The sequence below is a fragment of the Natator depressus genome, chromosome 3 (assembly GCF_965152275.1).
Source record: "Natator depressus isolate rNatDep1 chromosome 3, rNatDep2.hap1, whole genome shotgun sequence".
Lineage (NCBI taxonomy): Eukaryota > Metazoa > Chordata > Testudines > Cheloniidae > Natator > Natator depressus.
In genome coordinates, this window is record NC_134236.1 from 158,911,953 (window position 1) to 158,933,207 (window position 21,255).

The 21,255-nt window shown below is 42.8% G+C and overlaps 1 protein-coding gene across 1 annotated transcript in view; it reads left to right on the top strand.

The window, feature by feature from the left end:
• ACBD3 (acyl-CoA binding domain containing 3) overlaps nucleotides 1-21,043 on the top strand; it is a 30,437-nt gene extending 9,394 nt beyond the window's left edge. Inside the window, exons 2-8 of the mRNA XM_074949171.1 lie at nucleotides 1,587-1,728; nucleotides 2,541-2,681; nucleotides 3,836-3,994; nucleotides 7,026-7,200; nucleotides 8,655-8,835; nucleotides 15,431-15,715; nucleotides 19,065-21,043. Of these exons, the coding sequence (XP_074805272.1) occupies nucleotides 1,587-1,728; nucleotides 2,541-2,681; nucleotides 3,836-3,994; nucleotides 7,026-7,200; nucleotides 8,655-8,835; nucleotides 15,431-15,715; nucleotides 19,065-19,270 (1,289 nt within the window). The 3' untranslated portion in view covers nucleotides 19,271-21,043. The remainder of the gene's footprint in view (nucleotides 1-1,586; nucleotides 1,729-2,540; nucleotides 2,682-3,835; nucleotides 3,995-7,025; nucleotides 7,201-8,654; nucleotides 8,836-15,430; nucleotides 15,716-19,064) is intronic.
• The last annotated feature ends 212 nt before the right edge of the window (nucleotides 21,044-21,255 follow it).

The window sequence follows — 21,255 nt, forward strand, 5'->3', positions numbered from 1 at the left end:
TCAGGTCAAAAAGTTTGCCCCCCTGACTTACAGTCACTGCAGTAATTACTGTGGTGGCTGATGTCCACACTATCCTCCTTCTGTTGATGGTGTGTGTCCTCACCAGGAGCGCTTCCACTGACTAAAGAGGGCCAATTTGGGAGGCTGAGAGCCAGGGGTCTGAGCTCACGCAGCTCCCTACCAGGAGCCCAGCTTCCCCCCAGCTGGCAGACTGGGGAAGCCACCTGGAGTCTGGTCAGCTGCTATGCTCCTGGTGGGGAATTTAGAGCCAGGAGCCTTGGGCAGCCAGGCTCCGAGCCGGGCACATTCTTGTCAGTTTCACAGCTCCAACCTGTAGGTACTTTGGCTGCAATTCATGACCATACAAGCAGTACCAGCAAGCACAGGTTTTGAGTGCAGTAGGCCTTTCACTTGAATTCTGTATTGTGGTTATCTACAGTAGTGGCTCCTTTATACCAATCTTTCTAAACAGAGAAAAAGGGTATTCATTCTATCTTGTGTAACAGGAAACAAGTCTTTTCTGCAAGCAGTATAATTCAAATAATGGATGTTCCTTTGCTTTGTTTTAACAGCTAGTGAAACATGCTGGGATAGTCCTAGTTGACACTTTTTGTTTAAATAAATATATATTTATTTTCCATGCAGCATTTTTCTTGCTAATAAGTAGAACCATGCAAGGATACAAAATTTGTATCTGCATCCATCCACAAACATAGTTCGTGAATATAAAGTCGGTATATGCAGATTTGCATGGCTCTACTAATAAGCATTCAGTGTAATTGGACTAAGACCGTATCAAGATGTGATAAGCAGAATTGATAGAATCTGAAGACTTTTTTGAAATTAATTTTAATTTACTGTAAATATAAGTTTTAATGCTGTTTCTCCTCTAGCACTGAAATCCATTCAGTCTAAGCCTTGCTAATTGAGTCACCTCTAGTCTCTTAATTGTGGAGTAGTATCACATTTTGCCAAGGCAGCTGGAGTAATTTAATTGCCTTAAGCAAGATATTCCCCTTAAATTGTGATTTTTTTTAAATTTTCTGCAGTCTTCCTTGCTGTAGCTCTTGGCATAAAGCAAGACACACAGAACAGTGTTAAAACTCTATGGAATGTAAAATTTAAATCTTAGCTCTTTATACAGAAATGCCTTCCCATGCCATTACAGGGGACTTGGGAAGCATACTTGTGAAAAATTCACATTAAGAAGCCTCTTAAATATTTGAAAACTATAGATCCATATGATACAATTTTGGTCTATATAACTTAAATATTTATACAGTAATTACCGTATTTTTGCTAAAGATGCAATCTAGGATACATTATTTAAAACACTTTTTATAATTATGTTGCAATAGCTACAGCTGTTTCTATTCTGGACAAATTTGCTTAATTTTGACCAAATAATAGGATTTATGACTTGTATTTAACAATTCAAGGGGCAGATAATTTCCTCTGGGGCAAAAAATTGAGAACACTTAAGGCATAGGTTACCCTATCCATTCTGTGAGGCTTTTTCATATTAGTGTAAGTTTCTCTTTTAATGAATACATCATAATACCAAATTCTTCTCTTTGCTTTGGCAGAGAAAGATGGCAAAGCCTTTCATCCAACATATGAAGAAAAACTTAAACTTGTGGCACTACACAAGCAGGTTCTGTTGGGACCCTACAATCCGGACACTTGCCCTGAAGTTGGATTCTTTGATGTGCTGGGAAATGATAGGAGGTAGTTTCTCTTTCATTGGCCTATATTTCAAACAGACAGTGAGAGAAATGCAGTTAACATAATCTTGGTTCAACAGTAGCAAAACAAATATATTGTACTGTCTGGAAATGCAAATAAGTTGGTGGAAGGGGGAGTTCTTCAGATGTGTGTGCCTGACATATCAGTTACTAGACAAATATAAGAATAGAATTGTTTAGACTTGAAACCCAGGAATACTCGGCATCCTTTATCTTCAACTGGCAAGATCTATACAATTTATCTAAACCACTTCTGTTATAACATGTCACTATTTTGATTAGTTAATGCCCCAAAATCTCATTAGATTCATGAAGAATTAATCAGTCATAACATAGAACAGAAGCAAAAGGGGGATAATACATCAAATGCCTCCTTTCCAGTTTTTCTGAATTTTGGATTTTTCAAGGTATAATGTGAAGTTATAGTTAGGTTTAATGGTGTGCGTTAGAGACTTGCTTGCAATACTTTAACAAAATCCCTTCATAAATGTTATGCCCTAAAAAGAGGGATGGGCAGAAAAAAGCCTTGTAGGACAGAGAGGAAAAACAGCTATGAAGTCTTCTGGTTGAAATGTCAATTGTAAGAAGAAAAACTCTGTTTTTTCTAGTTAGTATGAGATAAACACGCTTGGTTCCAAGTCTCTTGTGCATCATGGCTCAAAATGTGACTGTAATTTCAACCTGAGTTTATTCTGTGTTTGTTGGATTGGGAATTGACCACTAACTTGAGAAGATTGTTGTATGTTCTTCTGACATTATATACTCTTACTGGGGTATATTTTTTGTTTCTCTCAGGAAAGAATGGGCAGCCCTTGGAAACATGTCAAAACAGGAAGCCATGGCAGAATTTGTACACCTCCTTAATAGGTGTTGTCATCTCTTTTCAACATATGTCACCTCCCATAAAATAGAGAAAGAAGAACAAGAAAAGAAAAGGTGAAGTGGGTTTTTTTGTGTGGAAGAGAGCTGTCTTCCTCCATGTGCATGCAAAGCTGCAGCTAGCTTCAGTTGCAGGCCCTTACCTTTGTCAGTGCTTGTCTCCCAAATTGCCTTGTACCAGTCACACTCCTTAAGCCTTTTTACCATTTCAGTGATAAGTGAGTATTTGAAGGAAGGGGGTAAGAAGACCAAACCTCTCTAGAGTGCCTTAGAAGTGCCTGGCTATTATTTCTACTGACATTTCTAATATCTTTGTGAGGAACTGAGTTTGTCTAAAAATAACTTTCCCACTATCTGACACTGAACAACGAGAATATAAAATAATGAGCAGATGCCTAAAATCTCCTATCCTACTGGTCTCCAGTGGGCATAAGCAGCGGCTGAAAGCCCCCTTGGGGGAGGCTAGCCCTCCGAGTCCACCCCTTCTGCCTGAGGCCCCATCCCTACCTCTCTCCTTCCACCCCCCCAGCTAGGCCAGCCTGAGCCCCACCCCGGACTGCTGGCCTAGGGCGCTTCTCTCCCCCCAGCTTCCAGGGAAAGGAGGGATGCAGTGTGTGGTCCCTCCCCGGGGTGGCAGTGAGGAGGGATGCGGCAGGTGGGATGTCTTGGCAGGGACCTCCGGAGAGGAAGGAAGAGTGGAGGAGAGGAGTCAGCGCAGGCAGCCCCCCCACCCCTTGGGCAGGGGGTTTATACAGCCGCTCATGTGTTAAGTAGAATCTGCATAGTAGTTTCTAAATCATTAACAAACATAGGGGAGGGAGGAGTGGTTGTGGCTGAGCTCGTTTCCAGCCATTTAGCTTCATGTTCTACCATAGTTTGCTGACAAAATTTAGTAGGTTAGAGTGATCATCAACTTATGATTCTAATTTTTATACTTGGCAAAACTGATGACAGCTGAGTAAAGCTCAGACAAGTCTTTCTTCTCCATATCTTCATAAAGATATTATGCCTGTCAAGTTAGAGAGGAAGAGGCAATGTGTTGAATACCGAAAGCCTTATCATACATATGAAAAGAAGCCTGATGCCATGTACCCTGTACAGTGAGTCATGTAGACATAACTTTTGACTTTGCCGCAGATGACAAAATGGTAAAAGTAACTACATTTAGGATGGTGGAGATGCTGAAGTGTGTCATTGAATGGCTGTCACAGGAGGGAAGAGGAGGAACAGAGGCGTCGTGAAGAGGAAGAGCGAGAGCGTTTACAAAAGGAAGAAGAGAGGCGTAGACGAGAGGAGGAAGAAAGACTGAGACGGGAAGAAGAGGAGAGGCGGCGAATAGAGGAGGAGAGGCTCCGGATGGAACAGCAGAAGTGAGTTGTTGGAATAGACCAAATTTAAGAAAATTGCTATCCATGCTATTGGAACAGTTGCCTTTCATTCTGTGCTCGCTTTGGAATAGTTATACCATAAACAAATGCCAAAAGTCTTGGTCAGGAGCAGTCTGTGTGTGGATCAAATATGGCATATGGAGTTCTACAATGAGATCTGCAGCTACGCATCTTAGAGAGGTGCAGATTTGCAAACATTGCAGATCCCAGCATGCGGTGCTGCATTTTGAGCAAAGTTGCTGTTTAGTTTGCCTTACAAACAGGATTTGGACTATAAAGCATTTAACCCCATGATAGATGCTTTGTCCTCTTAATTTGACATTGTAGAGCCACTGATGCAACCGAGAGAATGAAGGGGGAAGAAGCAGCTGTGCAGAAGTGTGATTCGTTCTGGGCTCTGTAGTTTCATGGGCTGCAGTTATACAAATTTGCAGCCCTCTGGTTCTTGGCAAGTTGCTAATGCTACCCACAGTTGAGGAAAGTTTGAGTGCCCCATGAAAAGGTTACTTGAATTGTGATTTGAGGCCCTGTCTCTACTGAGAATTGAACCCAGGTTGTTAACTTTAAAGAGAGTGCTGTATAATCATGTTTCTCAATTTCAATTCTATGCGTACATGCACCAAAATTTTCAAACCTTGTTCCCTAACATGGCTTGATTTTCAGGGGTGCTGTGTCTGCAGCTCCTGTTTACTTACGTGGAATTTGTGTGTGCTCAGTACCTCTAAAAATCAAGTCAGTAAAGAGCTGGAACTTTGTGCCCAAGATTAAAATTTGGTCAAATTCTATGATGATGTAAAGCTTTAACTTTTTTAAAAAAGCAATATATTTAAAGTTGTGTATTTCATTGTATTTACCAGCAGAAACACATCAAAATCCTGAGAACATGGATCCATCCATCATATACTCCAGTGCATAAGAGAATGCTAGTTAATTAAAACTTCTTTCCTTCTCTTTGATTAAAACTGTCTAATTTCATCATGGCAAAAGGTTAACAGTGGAGTGCCTCTGTGTTTTAATATATTTATGACTTGGAAAGGGGAGTGAGTAGTGAGGTAGTAAAATTTGCAAATGTCAGTTATGTAGGTTAGTCAGAACCAGAGCAGACTGAGAGGAACTTCAGAGAGATCAAAAAAAAGCTAGGACAGTGGGCAACATGATGACAGACAAGATTCAATTTCCAGAAATGCAAAGTAATACACATTCGAGAGAAATTTTTACAAGGCCAGGTCTACACTACAGGCCTAGGTTGATATAAGTACATTGCTCAGGGGTGTGGAAAGTCCACACCCTGTGTGACAGTTATACTGACCGTAATCCCCTGTGTAGACAACGCTGTGTTGACAGGAGAGCTTCTCCCAGAGAGCTTCTCCCGTCTCTTCGGGAGGTGGATTAACTATGCCGATGGGAGAGCATCTTCACTTAAGCACTGCAGCTGCACCAATGCAGCGTTTTCAGTGTGGACCTGCCCTGACACTTTACAGGGTTCTAAAGTAACTGTCACTCAAAAAAGGGTTCCTGAGCATCACTATATATGAAGACCTCTGCTCAGTGTGCCGCTGTGGTCAAAATGCAAACAAGATGTTGGGATGCATGAGGGATGGGATGGTGAATAACAGAGAATATTATAATGCCTTTATATAAATCAGTGATACAGCCTCCTCGCTTATGCTATGGGCAGTGCTGGGCATCTGTTTCAAAAAGGATATTATAGAAGTAGGAGGATTTAGAGAAGGGTGATGAGTGATCAAAGATCTGGAAACATCTTCTGTGCAAAGAGACTGAAAAGACTGCGATTGCTCATCTTACAAAGGAGGCAAATAAGAGGAAACATAGTAAGTCTGTAAAATGATACAGAGAAGGTAGATCAAGAGTTTGTTCTCCCTGTCTCGTAACCCAAGAATAAGGTGACTTTCAATAAAATGTAAAGTGGGAAATTCAAAACCAGTAAAAGAAAATATTTGGTCACATACCATGTAATTGAACTGTGGAACTCATGGCTTCAGGAAGTTGATGCAAATAATTTAAAAAGGGGTGGGAGGGAGGGAAAGGATTGAACATGTATATGCATATCAAGAATATCTATAGGTGTCAAACATTTTGTGGAAGAAATATTAACCTCATCCTTCAAGGTTTAAGCCAGTCTGTAACTATCAGAGATCAGGATGAGACCTAATGAGTTGGGGCAAATTATCCCATCTGCCTACTGCCAGGCTCTTTCACCTTTCTCTGAAGCATCTGGTCCCGGCCACAGTTGGAGACAGGATATTGGACTAAGTGGACCATGTGTCTGATCAAATTCCTATTTAATTCCTGTAGAAAAGGAGTAAAGCTGCATATCCACTTAGAACTAACCCATGTAATAATCCTAAAGTGTTACCAATTAAACAGTCACACAATGTTCCATCTTGCATTGTTTTCTGTCCTCCCCTGAATCAAGCCAGTCAGTCATACTTTCCCTATCTGGTTGAGTACAAGTTGTCCAGGGAATTTGAGGCAGATCAAGTATCACAATGTATGTTCTCCTTTTGTACAGAACTCTTATTTTCACCACAAAGCATTGACATGGGACTACTTTGGCACTCTGTCCTTGATGCCTTCTGTGTCGGAGGACTATTGGGATTGTGTGTGTATACTTGAACACCAAACCCTTTTTTCTGGCTTCAAAAATCTGAAAAATGCAATATTGTGGCTTTTTTAGCACTTCCTTCTGGTTTATCAGACTTCAAATGGTGACTCATGGTGTGCCTTGCAAGGCAGCTCTTGATTTAACACTTTAAACGGGTTTTCAAACATTCAGTAGAAAATAACCTGGCCTCTTGGTAATACTTTTCTCAACTGGCATATTTTAGATGGGAGAAATCTCACTTGCATTATCTCCTGGCTTTGTCCTATCTGTATTAATTAGTTTGCACAAGGAATTGAGTTCACTGTAATTTGAGGCCAGTTAAAAATAGTGATCTTGCTGATACCTCCAGCCATTTGTAATCTTCATACTCTGCTCCTGACAATTTAGGCAACAAATAATGGCAGCATTGAACTCCCAGACTGCTGTTCAGTTCCAGCAATATGCAGCCCAGCAGTATCCGGGCAACTATGAACAGCAGCAGATCCTAATTCGCCAGCTTCAAGAACAGCACTATCAACAGTACATGCAGCAGTTGTATCAAGTCCAGCTTGCACAGCAACAGGTATAGTAGGACATTTGAGATATACAGGGTCATTGGTATCCCTGATCCAACCTTTCTACCAGAGGTACTAATGCACTTTTGTTATCCTAGGTCAAAGAGGTAGTGACTCTTAAAGTTTAAAAAGTGGCATTTGGTTGGCTGACACTGTATCAGATTCAAATACCGGAGCTTCTTTGTTAATCTCTTCCTGTAATTTTCTAAAACAACCATTGGCTAAGAATATTCTAAGTAGACAGTTCAACCTTTGACTTGTCTGAAGTGACTTTGCCAATCACTTAATCCCTGTTAGAGTTCTTAGAGGTCAAATGTTAAGCACTCTGTAATAATGTGTGCGTACTTTAATAGTTTAATGTGCCCTTAGCAGTGGAATATGGGCTCAGATGGCAACAAATTTACGTTTCCAGAATTTCTGCATTTTAATGTATGACGTTAGTTCAAACCCATTCATGGGAAAGTCTTTTAAGGAATTAGCAGTCAGATCACATCTCTGTTGCTCTTGTTTTTCTTTGATTTTCATAAAGGCTGGTACCATGTAAATCTGATTTCCCCCCCCCCCCCCCCCACCAATTCTATAATCTGTTGGGTTTCCAATTTTTCTTCAGGAATAAACCTTCCTTGCTAAATCCAAAAGACTTCCCCGCTGGCTAATTCCAAGTGTTAACTATAAATTGTTTGAATTATTATATGGTACAGTTCTCCCTCTTCTTGGGTGAATTAAACCATTTGCAGAGGGTCCACACAAAATCTATGTACCACTTATGTCCCATTGAGACCTTTTTTTTGAAGCTGGTAAAGTGCATAGGCCTTGTTCTGTGTGCAAAGCATCCTCAGTCTGTCTTGGAATGCCATTCTTCTGGCATGCTTTCCATAGCTGCTCTTTACTTTAGTTCTGTGGGCTTCTTTTGCCCTTAGTTTCAAATTCACACAGATTTGATATTGTAAACCCACAAACTGGCAGGGGATTTATTATAGCTCTCAGGTACTTCTGCTTTCAAACAGTTAACTAGATTTCAAGATAGACCCTTTCAACAGGCTAACTATTAAAGGCCAGTAAATATGTAAATGTGAAATTCTGTGCATACCTTTTCTAAAACAAGTTTTTTGTGAGCAGAATTACTATAGTGATTACTGAAACTTGCAAACATTTCTCCAATTAGGTGTGAAAACAAATTACCACTAGCTGTCTCCAGTTAGGATTTCAACTGACCATTTTCAATTTTTTTCAGCATCTGGATCCAAATGGCCTGACTTCAAAAGGCCTGACTCCATGTAACTCACTGATTGCAATGGGGGCTGCGTATGCTCGGCACACCTGAAAATCAGGCCACTTGATTTAGATGCTTAACTTTAGGTCCCCAGATTGGAAAAATGTTGGCCTACATTCTGAAATGTTAATTAAGATATTTTGATGACTACTTCCTTGTTTTTACTGAACTTGGTTTCTCTAACTGTAGGCAGCATTACAAAACCAGCAGGAGGCAGCAGGGGCTTCTATGACTACCATGCCAAAGGTGAATGCAGCTGCCCCAGGAGAGAGCCCATCTGTTAATGGACAGGCCAATGCTCATACAGACATCCCTGAAAAAGAGCTGGAGCCAGATGCTCTGGAAGAAGCACTAGAGAATGGACCAAAAGGTATGACTAGAACGAGATTCCTTAATTTAAACAAGAAACCTGAGACTTTTGTTAGAGCCTAGTTCTTTGAGTGTTGGTCCCTATCTGTATTCCCCTGTGGGTGCACATGTGCTACATGCACCTGAAGTTGGAGAATTCCTGCAAGCAGCATCCATTGGTCTGCGCATGCACCCTTGCTCTCCTCATGCCTCAAACTGAGGGTATAAAGGGCAGAGCAGATGACCGCCTCTCCAGTTCCTTCTTGCCACCGCATAGCCTGGGTCAGAACCTCCCGGGTCCAGAGCACCTCATGGAGAAGACCATGAGGCCACAATGCCTCCCACAATGAGAGGTGATGCTGATGCGAATCCATATCCACAGACCCTTATCAGCAGGCAGGAAATGCTCTCACAAGCCTAAGAGCAGGTCTTCCTCTAAATGTGCTTCAGATGACCAATGCATTTCTGCTTAAATTGAGCAAGTCTGCTTATTCAGCCTGTAAGGACTTAGATCATCCTAAGGTCCCAAGAGCATGACACTAGAGCCCTGGTTCTATGGGCTTTTTCAGTACCAGACCCTGTACCAGTGACACCAAGTTCACTGGTACTGTCCAAGCTAAAACATCTACTGGGGGGAATTATGTGCTAAAAACTAAAAATTAGTGCACCCCCCCCCCCAAAAAAAATTATGCACACAATATTTTAATATTCTGCAAAAATTTGCATATTATTTTATTTGTCAAAATAACACAATATAATTACACCAGTTTCAATTATTTTGATAATTTATTTCAATATACTTGTCAGCAACTATGTCTGTAACAATACAGACAGCAAAAAAGATTCAGGAAATGTTTTTTAACAAAAAGATTCCTTACTAGGCATATTAATAGAGAACTCTTGAGTAATAATTCATTTAAACTACAATACAGAACCGTATTTCCCGCATCCCTCAGAAGCAGTGCAAAGGCTTGGGGGAGTTGGGAACGGAGGGAGGTAATTGCTGGGAAGGAGCCTGGGTGTGAACTTGGAGGGTTGTTTGGTATGGATGGGCAAAGAAGGGAACAGGCTTTTTTGGGGGGGGGGGGAGGGGGGGATTGTTATGGAGCTTCCCCCAGGCAGACCCTGTATGACCCCTAGCCTCTCCAATTCAGTTAGGCACATCTGCCCCTGTCCCCATGTGTCACTGTGCCCCCACTCAGGCACCTCTGTGCCTTATGTGGCCCTGCACTCCCACCCCTTGCACCTCCACTCCCATTCAGCCCCTGCCCCAGTTTGTCCTCATTAGCCCCTGTCTGGCCCCCCAGCACCCCCACACTGTCTGTTTCCCCATATCCCATGTCTCTTGGCCTGGCCCAACAGGCGCTATGAAGAAAGCAGGCTCTTTCTCTTCCCTAGCTGGCTGGGAGTGGCTGCTCTGTTCTAGTGACACAGCGCCCTTTGGTGGGCAAAAGGTGGAACGGCAGCAACTTTCCAGCAGCAGCTATTTTCTGCAAAAATAAAATAAATTATACGTGGCACATGAATTATGCGCATGTGTAGTGGTGCAGAATTCCCCCAGGAGTAAACATCAGGATACATCAGTTCCAGCAAGGAACACCTGACCAGAGCCTCAACCACTGGTGGTACCTTCCCCATCTCACACAGCACCTCCAATCCCATCAGCACGAGGGGATCACACCCAGGGAAGGCAGAGACTTATACTACACCAGAAGATGTTTTTCCTGTTCCCACGCCTCAATTTCCCCCATCATCTGGACCTTTTCTCACTAGAGAGATTTTAATTCTACCAGGGGATGTTGGCTGTAGCAGAAGTCTGTCCCCTCTTCCATCTACCAGTCTGGCTTTTCCTCCATTGGAACTGTTAGTATCACTGATGAATCCGGACCAAAATTTCTCTTCATTGGGAGAATCTGAAACCCCCAGAGGAACCATCACCTCCCCCCAAGAAAATCTAGCCCAGACAAGAAATCCAGAGCTTCCTGGTACCAACCTCCACCTTCGCATTTACCTCTGGACTGGTGGTGCCCCATGCATTGAAGACCTCTACAACCCCTTCCTGACACAGTTTATTGGTCATACTGGGGAATATGGGACTCAGTGATGCCGCCACTAACCAATCCCCACATCCTTCAGGAGTTGTTTGGCACTTTTTCCACAACTGGAGTGCTGTAACATGGATAAATGGGTATTAAACATCATCCGATCTGGCTAAGCAATCAAGTTTACTGTTCTGCTTCCTCTGAAACCCTCTCTTCAGGGATCATTCTCACAAGAGTATTCTCAGGCAGAAAGTGGAGTCCCTTCTCCAACAAGCAACAATAGAGTAGGTAGCTCTCCAACACCAAGGAAAGGGCTTTTTACTCAGTGTACTTCCTTGTATCCAAAAAGAGAGGGTGATTGGAGATCCTTTCTTGATCTTTACAGTCTCCACCGCTTTTTTCGTACGCTGAAATTTCACATGGTCACATTGGCATCAATAATCTCATTCCTGGAAAAGGACATTTGGTTTACAGCTCCTGATGTGAAGGACACATACTCTTATGTGGATGTTCACCCCACCCACAGGCAGTTTCTCAGATTTGTGGTGGGTCCCAACCATTTCCAATACAGGGTGCTCCTGTTCAGCCTTGCCTGCACCCCAGGGTCTTTACCAAAGTCTTCCTGGTAGTTGCATTTCACTTCATCTGGAATGGCTTCACTGTCTGCCCTTATCTCAATTAATTGCTTCTCGTTGCAAGGACACACGAGGCCTCATTAATGCTTCAGCACCTATCCTCTTTAGGAGCCAGTGTAAACTTGGAAAAATCTATCCTCCCACTGACACAGACCATAGACTTTAGAGGGGCGACCCTGGATTCAGCCATGGCAAGAGCTTATCTACCAATGGACAGGTTTTGCTCCATGAGTGACCTGATAGACCAGGTTATGTGCGACTCTTGAGCACCACTCAAAACTTTTATTTCCCTCCTGGGGCACATGAATTCATCACTTGTTATCCCATTCACCAGACTCTACTTACATTGCCTACAGGCATTACTCCAAACAGCATGTTCACCAACCAACCACACCACAAATATCTTAGTGACAATTCCTTCCAGAATAACATCATCTCTAAATTGATGGAAGGGATCCCAATCAAGTATGTGTGGGTGTTCTCTTCCCATACCTCTCACTGGAAAAGACAGTCATTAGATCCCTCCCTCTTGAGGGAGGAGGGGGGTGGCCCATGTGGACAGCCAGACAGCACAGGGCAGTTGGATGCCCCAAGAAGCCAGGATGTGCATCAATCTCTGGAACATCATTCAGTGCAAGAAGCTTGCAAGGCCTTTCTGCAACTTATCCAGTCCCAGCATGTCCTCATATTGTCAGATAATATGGCAATTGTCTGTCTTTTACATCTACAAACTAGGAAGGATGAGATCCATTTCTCGCAGTGTGTAAGCTATCACCCTATAGAACTGAGGTGTCAATCAAATTATCTTGTTGGCAGCTTACCTTCTGGGAACTCAGAATGTGTTGGCAGACACCCTCACAGGCATTTTGCCACCAGTCACAAGTTGGAGCTGCACAATTCAGTAGTGAACAGTATCTTCACTCAATAAGGAAGCCCCACCTGGGATCTGTTTGCCTCCCAAACCAACTGGAAATGCAGCATTTGCTGTTCCAAAGGTGCTCTAGAGCTACAGTCAGGGCAGTCCTCTTTCACACCTAGTCAGGGCATCTGGCTATGACTTTTCTCCCTTACCACTCCTATGTTGAGTCCCATGGAAAATTCTACAGGACAGGGCACGAGTCATCCTCATTGCCCCCAGTTAGCCCAGACAGTTTTGGTTCCCAAATCTCCTTATATCATCTCACCCTCGGATCAGCATCCTGTCCTTTCCTGCTCTCCTGACCCAGGAGAAGAGCAAGATCAAGCATCTCAACCTATCTGATGACTTGGTTTTTTGGATGGGCATCACTCTAGAATGTTCGCGCTCTAAAGCCATGCAAACCATCCTGAGCAGCAAAAAGGACACTAGGAAATGCTGTTCAATCAAGGGGAAGTGTTTCCCCATATGGGCACAGATGAAACACATCTGAGTCAGCAGATATTCCCCTTATTTTGGGCTCTCTTCTCACTCAAAACTGGGCTCTTGCTCAGTCCTATAAGAGTCTACCTGGCAGCATTCAGTGCATGCCATCCATCCTCCATGGCTACTCAATTTTCACTCACCCATTGACTAACAGATTCTTGAAAGGCCCAATCAGAACCTTCCCACCAGTAAGGAAGCCTACCTTTCACTGGGACTTGAATCTTGTTTTCAGCACTCTGACTCCCTTCAAACCACTAGGAACATGTTCCATGTATCTCCTATCAATAAAAATTGTGTTCCTTCTGCCCATCACCTCAGCCGGAAGGGTGGGGAAACTCAGAGCCCTAATGGTGGATCCGCCATACGCTATCTGCAATAAGGACAAAGTCTTGTCTTATGACTACAGCCAAAGTTCACTGCCAAGGTACTTTCAGATTTCCCCTTAAGCCAGTAAATCAGCTGTGGTTTTCCATAACCACATGCATCTGAGGAGGAGACAGAGTTCCGCTGACATGCAACATGCCGTGGCTTTTTACCTACAAAGGACAAAACCAACTAGAAAATCAAAGATTTTCTTGCTATAGCAGAATGACTTTGAGGCCACACTGTCTCTTCCCAGAGGATTTCTAAATGAATTTCAGGCTGTATCCTACTCTGCTACCAGCTGTCACTACTTCTCTCTTCCTCCTGAGGTAAGGGCTCATTCTACAAGAGCACAAGCTACATCAGTGGCAGTGCTTCAGGAAGTACCTATACTTGATGTTTGCAAGGCAGCCATATGGAGTTCTAGCCACACATTCGTGAGACATTATGCTCTGGTACAGGACTCCTCCATTGATGTATCCATTGGGAAAGTCTGCTGCCTGCATTCTCGCACCCTCCTCCTACTTGAGTACTGCTTGACAGTCACCACAGTGGAATGCATTTAGGGACCAATACTGGAAGAAAAATTACTTACCTTATAGTAACTGGAGGTTCTTTGAGATAAGTGGTCCCTATTTATATTTCACTACCCACCTTCATTCCCCTCTGATTCGGATCATTCCTGGATTCACAGTAGAGAAGGGACTGGAGAGGCAGTCGGTCTGCTCTGTCCATTATCTCTTGGTCTGAGGCCCAAGAAGAGGAAGGGCACATCCATGGACCAATGGACGCTGCTTACAAGAATCCTCCACCTCAGGATGCATAGAGTGCATGTGCCCCTACAATGGAATAGAGATAGGGACCACACAGCTCAAAGAATTTCCAGTTCTGTAAAGTAAGTAACTTATCTGTTGCCCCCCCCCCCTCGTATTGTGGTTCTGTAGTTATCACTCCCTACTACCATGTCAGAGCTAGATGTGGTTCTTGGGCCCACTCTCTCCCTTTTCCAAAGCAGAAAGGATTAGGTATAAAGGCAGTGTGCTCAGTTCCTATGGAAGATGAAGAATGTGCAGCAACTCCATTACTTAAAGTAGGAGAGGGCTGGATGGGTTCCAAAGAGCCCCCATCCAGTCCTCTTGAGCTGAAGGTAACTGAGACACAAGACCATAGAGGGAAGGAATGTAAGGTAGAAGTTCTGTTGCAGAGCTTCTCTCTGTATAGGATCGGTTCCACAAGTGGGTCTTGATGGGGGAGTGGGGCTGTTGGTTGAATGCGGCGGGGGGCATATTCCCATGGACACTAGTTCCAAGTGTCTAAAGAGAGTGACTCTAAAGGAATAACTTGTTCTCTCCTTTCTGCCTGCCGCTGCTGCTCTCCCCATGATCCAGATCCATCTTCCTTCCAACCCAACAGACTGCAGCTCCTCACTGTTCCCTTGGCTCCCAGGGACAGCCCTGTTGTAACAGTCTGTGGAGCTGGAGGAGGAAAATCAACCCACTATCAGCTTCCCTTCCCCACTCCCCAGTTCTGTCTATCACTGTTCCTGGCTTCATCAGTGGCACTTGCCCACCTTCATCCAAAATCCTTGTAAGATTTGGGCAGGCCCTAGCAAGAAACTGGGGATGGGTTCTGGGTCCTATGTGAAAAAGTGGAGCAGTTCTACTGAGCACATCAAATAAAACAGCTTGCGTGTTTAAGAGTTACATTTCAAGGATTTGTTTAAAGGGTTTAAGTAACCTTGTGTAGCTGTCATAGAACCAGTGTCTTTGACTGTAGTAGTAACCCATATTGCACTGCACTGAAGTGATGTCTTAGGAATGAAATTTTGTCTGAGTAAAGATAGATAGTATTGTCAGTCAGCTTAGGTGTGCAGACAGCTGCAAATCAAATGACACGCTCAGCCAGACTTAGTTCTAAGGGGCAGATTTGTAATATGTACAATGTTACAATGCAGGCTTCATGATATATTTCATGTGCGTTTGCTAGGCCTCCGTTAAAAGAGCATTGTCCTGTAGTAGCATGAAAGCTCCGTTTTGGAAGCAACCTTGAGACTTGCCCTGCAGAGGCTGGGTGGTGCCATGTCTTACAGAAGTGATTTGTTATTACATAACATTAAAATAACTGTATTTTTAAAGGCAAATCATTCACTGTCCATGCTTTTTCCTTCCTCTTTAGAATCTGTTCCAGTGATAGCTGCTCCATCCATGTGGACACGACCCCAGATAAAAGATTTTAAAGAGAAGATCCGACAGGATGCAGACTCCGTGATCACAGTAGGCCGAGGAGAAGTGGTTACAGTCAGAGTACCAACTCATGAAGAGGGGTCGTATCTCTTCTGGGAGTTTGCTACAGACAATTATGACATTGGTTTTGGGGTATATTTTGAATGGACAGACTCCCCTAACACTGCAGTCAGCGTGCATGTCAGCGAATCCAGTGATGATGAGGATGAAGATGAAGGTATATTTGCTTATTTTATATACGCTTTTAATGGTGTCTATTGGCCATACTCTAATGTAAGGGTCTCTTTTTTGTGCGCACCCTCTGCACAGCTGGTGTCCCTCTAAACATGAAATCTGTCCCTTCCAAATCTTAGTTACTAGTTGTTTCAAGTACCACATCTGACTGCGGCCAGGCTAAGGCAGTCATGGTCCTAGTTGCATCCACGTGTGTTGGCCCTCATGGCCCCACAACCCTTTGGGGTGAATGGCAAGGGTCACCCATATGGCTGAGGGAGGAGTCACTATTACTCCATCTTCTGGCAAGATAGGGCCTCCCTCCTGTCCAGACCACTGCTCCTTAAGCAGGCTGGGGAAATTCCCAAAGGAGAGAGGTTCTTACCCACTCAAGCAAAGAGGTCCTGCCACCAACACCCCAACAGAGCTGCAATGGGGGCTGACAGCAAGGGTAGCGCACAATTCTCAATGTGTAGGGGCCCCTCCCAGAGCATTAGGGCTTTCAAAGTTAACACCCCATTGGAATAAATGCGGAGGTTAACACCTCTTTAGAACCTTTTCTTCAGGCTGTCTGCAGACACCACTGCCATGGTTACGCTTGGCTTACATTTCAGACTTTTATTTTGCAATCACAAGGTCTGAAATACAACTTTTTAAAGTGAAAACTTCAATTCTGGGGATTGTTTGTTTGGCTTCAGGAGCCATGGCTCTGTGCATGTGTCTCAGTCCTGTTGCTGGTTTTTATGGTTCTATTTTACTATTTTGTCCTTTTCTCTTTTGGTGTGAAAGACACTCTAAGGGAAACAATCCTTGCTGCTGTTAAATGCTCAACTGATGAGCTGATTTTTTCTCTGATTGATTTCTCTAATTATTTTTTTTCTCTAATCTTGGGGCTGTAACAATAACACTTCAGAGAGAAGTGATTTAAAAAAAATTGTTCCTTCAACACTGAAGTGGTGCTCGTGTAGACTGTGGGAGTCGGTATGCTATGCTCCACCTTGAACAAGGTGCTCAAACCTTGCATGCTGGGGTGGAAGGATGATCTTGGTCTTGTGATCAAAGCAAGGGGGAGATGCCTGGATTCTGTTTCTCATCCTGATACTTTGTCACCTTGAGCAAAGTCACTTAACCACTCTCTTGACTTCCTAATCTGTAAAACATATTGTCCTGGATATGGGTATTGAGAGGCAAAATTATTTCTGCACTGAGAGTTCCTTGATAGAAGGGGCCATAAAGTGCAAAGCCTTTAGTGCTAGGCTGATGCTGGGACCTGTGGGGCTGAAGGTTAAGGGAAATCTTTGTTTTAGGACATGACCTTCAGGCTGTTAGATTTCCTAATATATGACTATGTAGTAGGCAAATCTGGACATCCCTGCTTCTGCTAGATACTGACCCAGATAACACTTGGTGCTAGCTAGGGTACTAAGATAAGCCACTGATAAGTGAAACTCTCCTTCATGGAACTTGAAAAAAAAAAAAAATCTTAAACACAAAAGGTCACAATGCCGAGTGTCCATTTTAGAAATAACTACACAGTATGGTGAAAGCATTCTTTGGAATTGATCTTTGGACATTGCTACATCTGATGGTTTCCTGCCTTTCCCTGTTGGCATTGCGGGGCTTATGTGCAGTGATTTGAAACCTAGAAAAGGAGCCTTTTGTGCATAAAATGTTCACATAGAAATGGAGGTTGGGTAGAGAGGCCCCTTTGAAAACTTCACCTGTAGATGATATGGTGTGATTAAAACAGGTGATCATGTAAGTGAGTTAAAGTAGCCTGATGTGAGGGAGAATGAGAAATACCACTCTTAAAAGTCAGAGATGGAAAAGACTTACTCGGTTGTCTTTTCATTCTCCTGCCTCTGATGTATGAGTATCTAGTCTCCAGTGCTTTGTCCAGTATCGAATGACTCAAGCAATGAAATGCACACTTCCATTATTCTATATGTTGGACCAAAACTCAAGACATGGTGGTGAAAGTCTCCATGTACCTTTAATACTCCCCTAAAGGATTCAATTCCTGCACTGCTGACTTATTTTCCAGGAAGGAAATTAACCTCCCCATCCTCTCTTCCAAGGCCTGACGTTGCAATAACCCAGGTGGCCAAAGGCTTGGACCCAGGTCCCTTCCCTCAGCCACCGGGGAGTCTGGCATGCCATTGCAGGAGCTTGTGACCCAGCCATCTGTCCTCTGCCACTGAACTGCTCGGCCACCGTCGGGTGTACTGTGTCCTGCCTGCAAAAACTGTGCACAGGGATGTGCTTGCAAGTGCACAACTGCTCTGCATAGACAAGTGAACAAAATGACCTGCGGATATTTTACAACCAAGTGAACCACATTTGGAAACGCCTCAGGCTGACCTTAATTCAGCCAGCTGTGGTCTAGTCATCAGGTCAGGCCACCCCACTTAATGGGCTGTCCTTCAGCTCACATGAATAACAGTAGGTCAGCCACCCTAACTATTGTCAGGAGTTCAACAGTTAGCTCAGCTAACCTTTATGTTACTGTGCTATCAGTTATTGAGTCTTTTCATTATCATAGAATCATAGACTTTAAGGTCAGAAAGGACCATTATGATTGTCTAGTCTGACCTCCTGCCCAGAGCAGGCCACAGAATCTCACCCACCAACTCCTGTAACTCCCCTAACTTATGTCTGAGCTATTGAAGTCCTCAGATCGTGGTTTAAAGACTTCAGGGTGCAGAGAATTAACTCTGATCTTGAGCAAAAGTGGCTCTCGAGAGGAGTCTGAAATAGCTGGGCTTTGAGATCCTCTGACAAGATCTGTAAAAAGTGCTTATGGTGCAACTCTGAAATGCTGAGCACCAGTTGCTCTGATTAACTTTAATGGAAGCTGTGATGGCTCAAGACCCTTTGAAAATCAGGCCCTGGATCTGTTTATTATTTAACATTAGTGGATTCATAAAGTGCATGATTGATGAAGAAACCCATGATCAGACTGAACTAAAGGCTGGTTTCCCCTTCTTTGTAAATGTAATGTCACAACAAGGTACCGCTCATAAAATGGATAAAGAACTTCCTCAGGCAGGAATAAAGAGACTCATTTCCGTACTTCATTTTAGAAATCTTACCTTAAATCTTCCTCATGAATGCTTAGTCCCTAACAGTCTCCCCCCCGCCCAAAAAAACAAAACAAAACAAAAAACCCACATGCTCCCAAATAGTTAAACATACCTCTTATTTTGTTACTCAAATAACACTGATTTGTGTCTTCCTGGTCCCTCTTGGACTAGCAAAACAAAATCCAGTCATTTTATTTTATTCTTTCTTTCTTTCTTTGCATAAAATCCCCCCTCATATTTAATGACTGATATTTATTTTTTCCACTACAGAAAACAGTGAAGAGAAATCCAAAAAGAATGCCAGCAAGCCTCAGCTAGATGAAATAGTGCCTGTATACAGACGAGACTGTCACGAAGAAGTGTACGCTGGCAGCCACCAGTACCCAGGGAGAGGAGTTTATCTCCTTAAATTTGACAACTCCTACTCATTATGGAGATCAAAAACAGTTTACTACAGAGTCTATTATACTAGATAAAGATGTTGCAGTGTCGGAGGCTGGGGCTGTGCAGAAGACATCATTTTATTCGGAATTTTCTTCAAATGTAATGGATCTTTTGAGTCTATTTTACCCTGTCTGGTGTATCTATACGGTTTGTGTGTGAACTTTAACATTAAAAGCTGGGATTTTTCTGCTGCACAATTGTAATGAAGATCACGTTGGGCTTAGCACAGGACCTCCCAGCCCTTAATGGCATCAAGAGGTTAGCCAATGAAATCACTGGCTGCCAGTGCTTAGACTAAGTCACACTAACTGCATATACAAAACCTCCAAACTGTTACTTACTTACACACACAAGCACGTAGTGTCTGAACGGTTGTTGGTATGGTGTTGCCTGGTCTGTGTGCTTTGGGAATTTATGGTGATTTGTTATTAGACGGGGTCTCATCCTTAATGGGCAGAATTGGTTACGATTTGCAATGTAGCAAGTCTCTCCCTTAAAACTGTATTCAAATGTCAGATTTTTACACAATTAAAACTTGAACCAAGTTGTGTCTCTTCTGTTGTCATGCAAGAGATAACTTATTCCATCTCTTAAAACAGTGTAGTGAATAAAAGATAATGGCATTTGTTTTCAGTGGGGCTGCATAGTCCAGATCAATACAACAGTACTGTAAAAATGGAGCCCCTTGTGTGACTTCAAAATTGGAAGAGATAACCAGGATAGCAATTGAAAATATGTGTAACTAGTGACACAAAGCAGAATCTTAGTGCCCCCTCCACCTACTGCTAGCCGTGGTGGGATTCTGACACTGAACCAGGGGATGAGTAAGTTCTTATCTTGTTTGCTGATTTGCTGTACGGGTAGACTTCAAAGTGAAATCAGTTTTCTGCACAACTCTCAGCTCTTGCTTTGTGTTTTTTGTAAACCTAAATCTGCACATAGTGCATTTAAACAGTTATCTCAATCATTTTGGTGAAGTGTAGGGATTAATGTTGCACTAATATTATGGAAATCACTGCCAGGAACAACCCATTTTAGCTTAATCTGGGGGTACTTGTGTGCAAACCCTCCATGCTTTAATTCTAGTTTGTAATTATGTTTTTCAGGGAAAAGCAGAATGTTCCTGCAGATCCTTAAATATTTTAGCTTTAATCTCCCATGCCATATTTCATAGATACTGTTGAAGCATTTTCATAGTTTGTGCTCTGAAAACAAATACAGATGGCTATCTGGTGCATATCTGCAGAAACAGTGCACTTTTCTATGGAGCTTTGTTTTGAAGGGATGAGAGGGGGTTCAGGTATGGTAAAGGTGAACTGCGCATTCTGCGTGGGTAATGCACTTGATTACTGTTGCATCTTTCTCAAATCACTTATTGCAGTAGGATTTCCATTGATTAGTGGCAGCTTGTACAGTTCCATAACAAATAGGGATGTTGGCGTTTGGGAGGCGGGGGGGGCGTTGTTTGAATATGTGATTTGTATGTACATGATTCACTTTCTTTTTCTCACACCAACTGTGGAGAAAAGGCTCCTATAGAATGCTTAACTTGTCTTGGCATTTGGTTCAGCAACACACGACCAGCTTATAGCTAGCTACTGCTGCTCCATCCAAAACACTTGTAAAATGTTCTACTCATGTGTACATACAGTATATAGGCCATGGAGTTAGGAAGTACCTTGCTTTTTAAAAAAATGTAAAAAATAAAGGCAGGCACTAATATTTCTTCCAGTTTTCAATTTAGATTTTGTCCATACAAAAAAGTTTGACTTTTCTCTAAAATATATATTGTTCTTGGGAGCAGTGTATGTCGCTTTAACTGGCAGCATTTACTGTCGCGTGTTGGATGTCAGAACTTCTCAGTTTCCGAACTTTTTTTATTGCCTCTGGCTGTTTAGTACAGTACAAGTGCGATTTAAAATACCTTGGAATAATATATTTAATCTTAATTAAAATACATTTATCTGTAACCCCTGTTGGCTTTTTATTAATTTTACCCCTGTAGATGGCTGTTCAA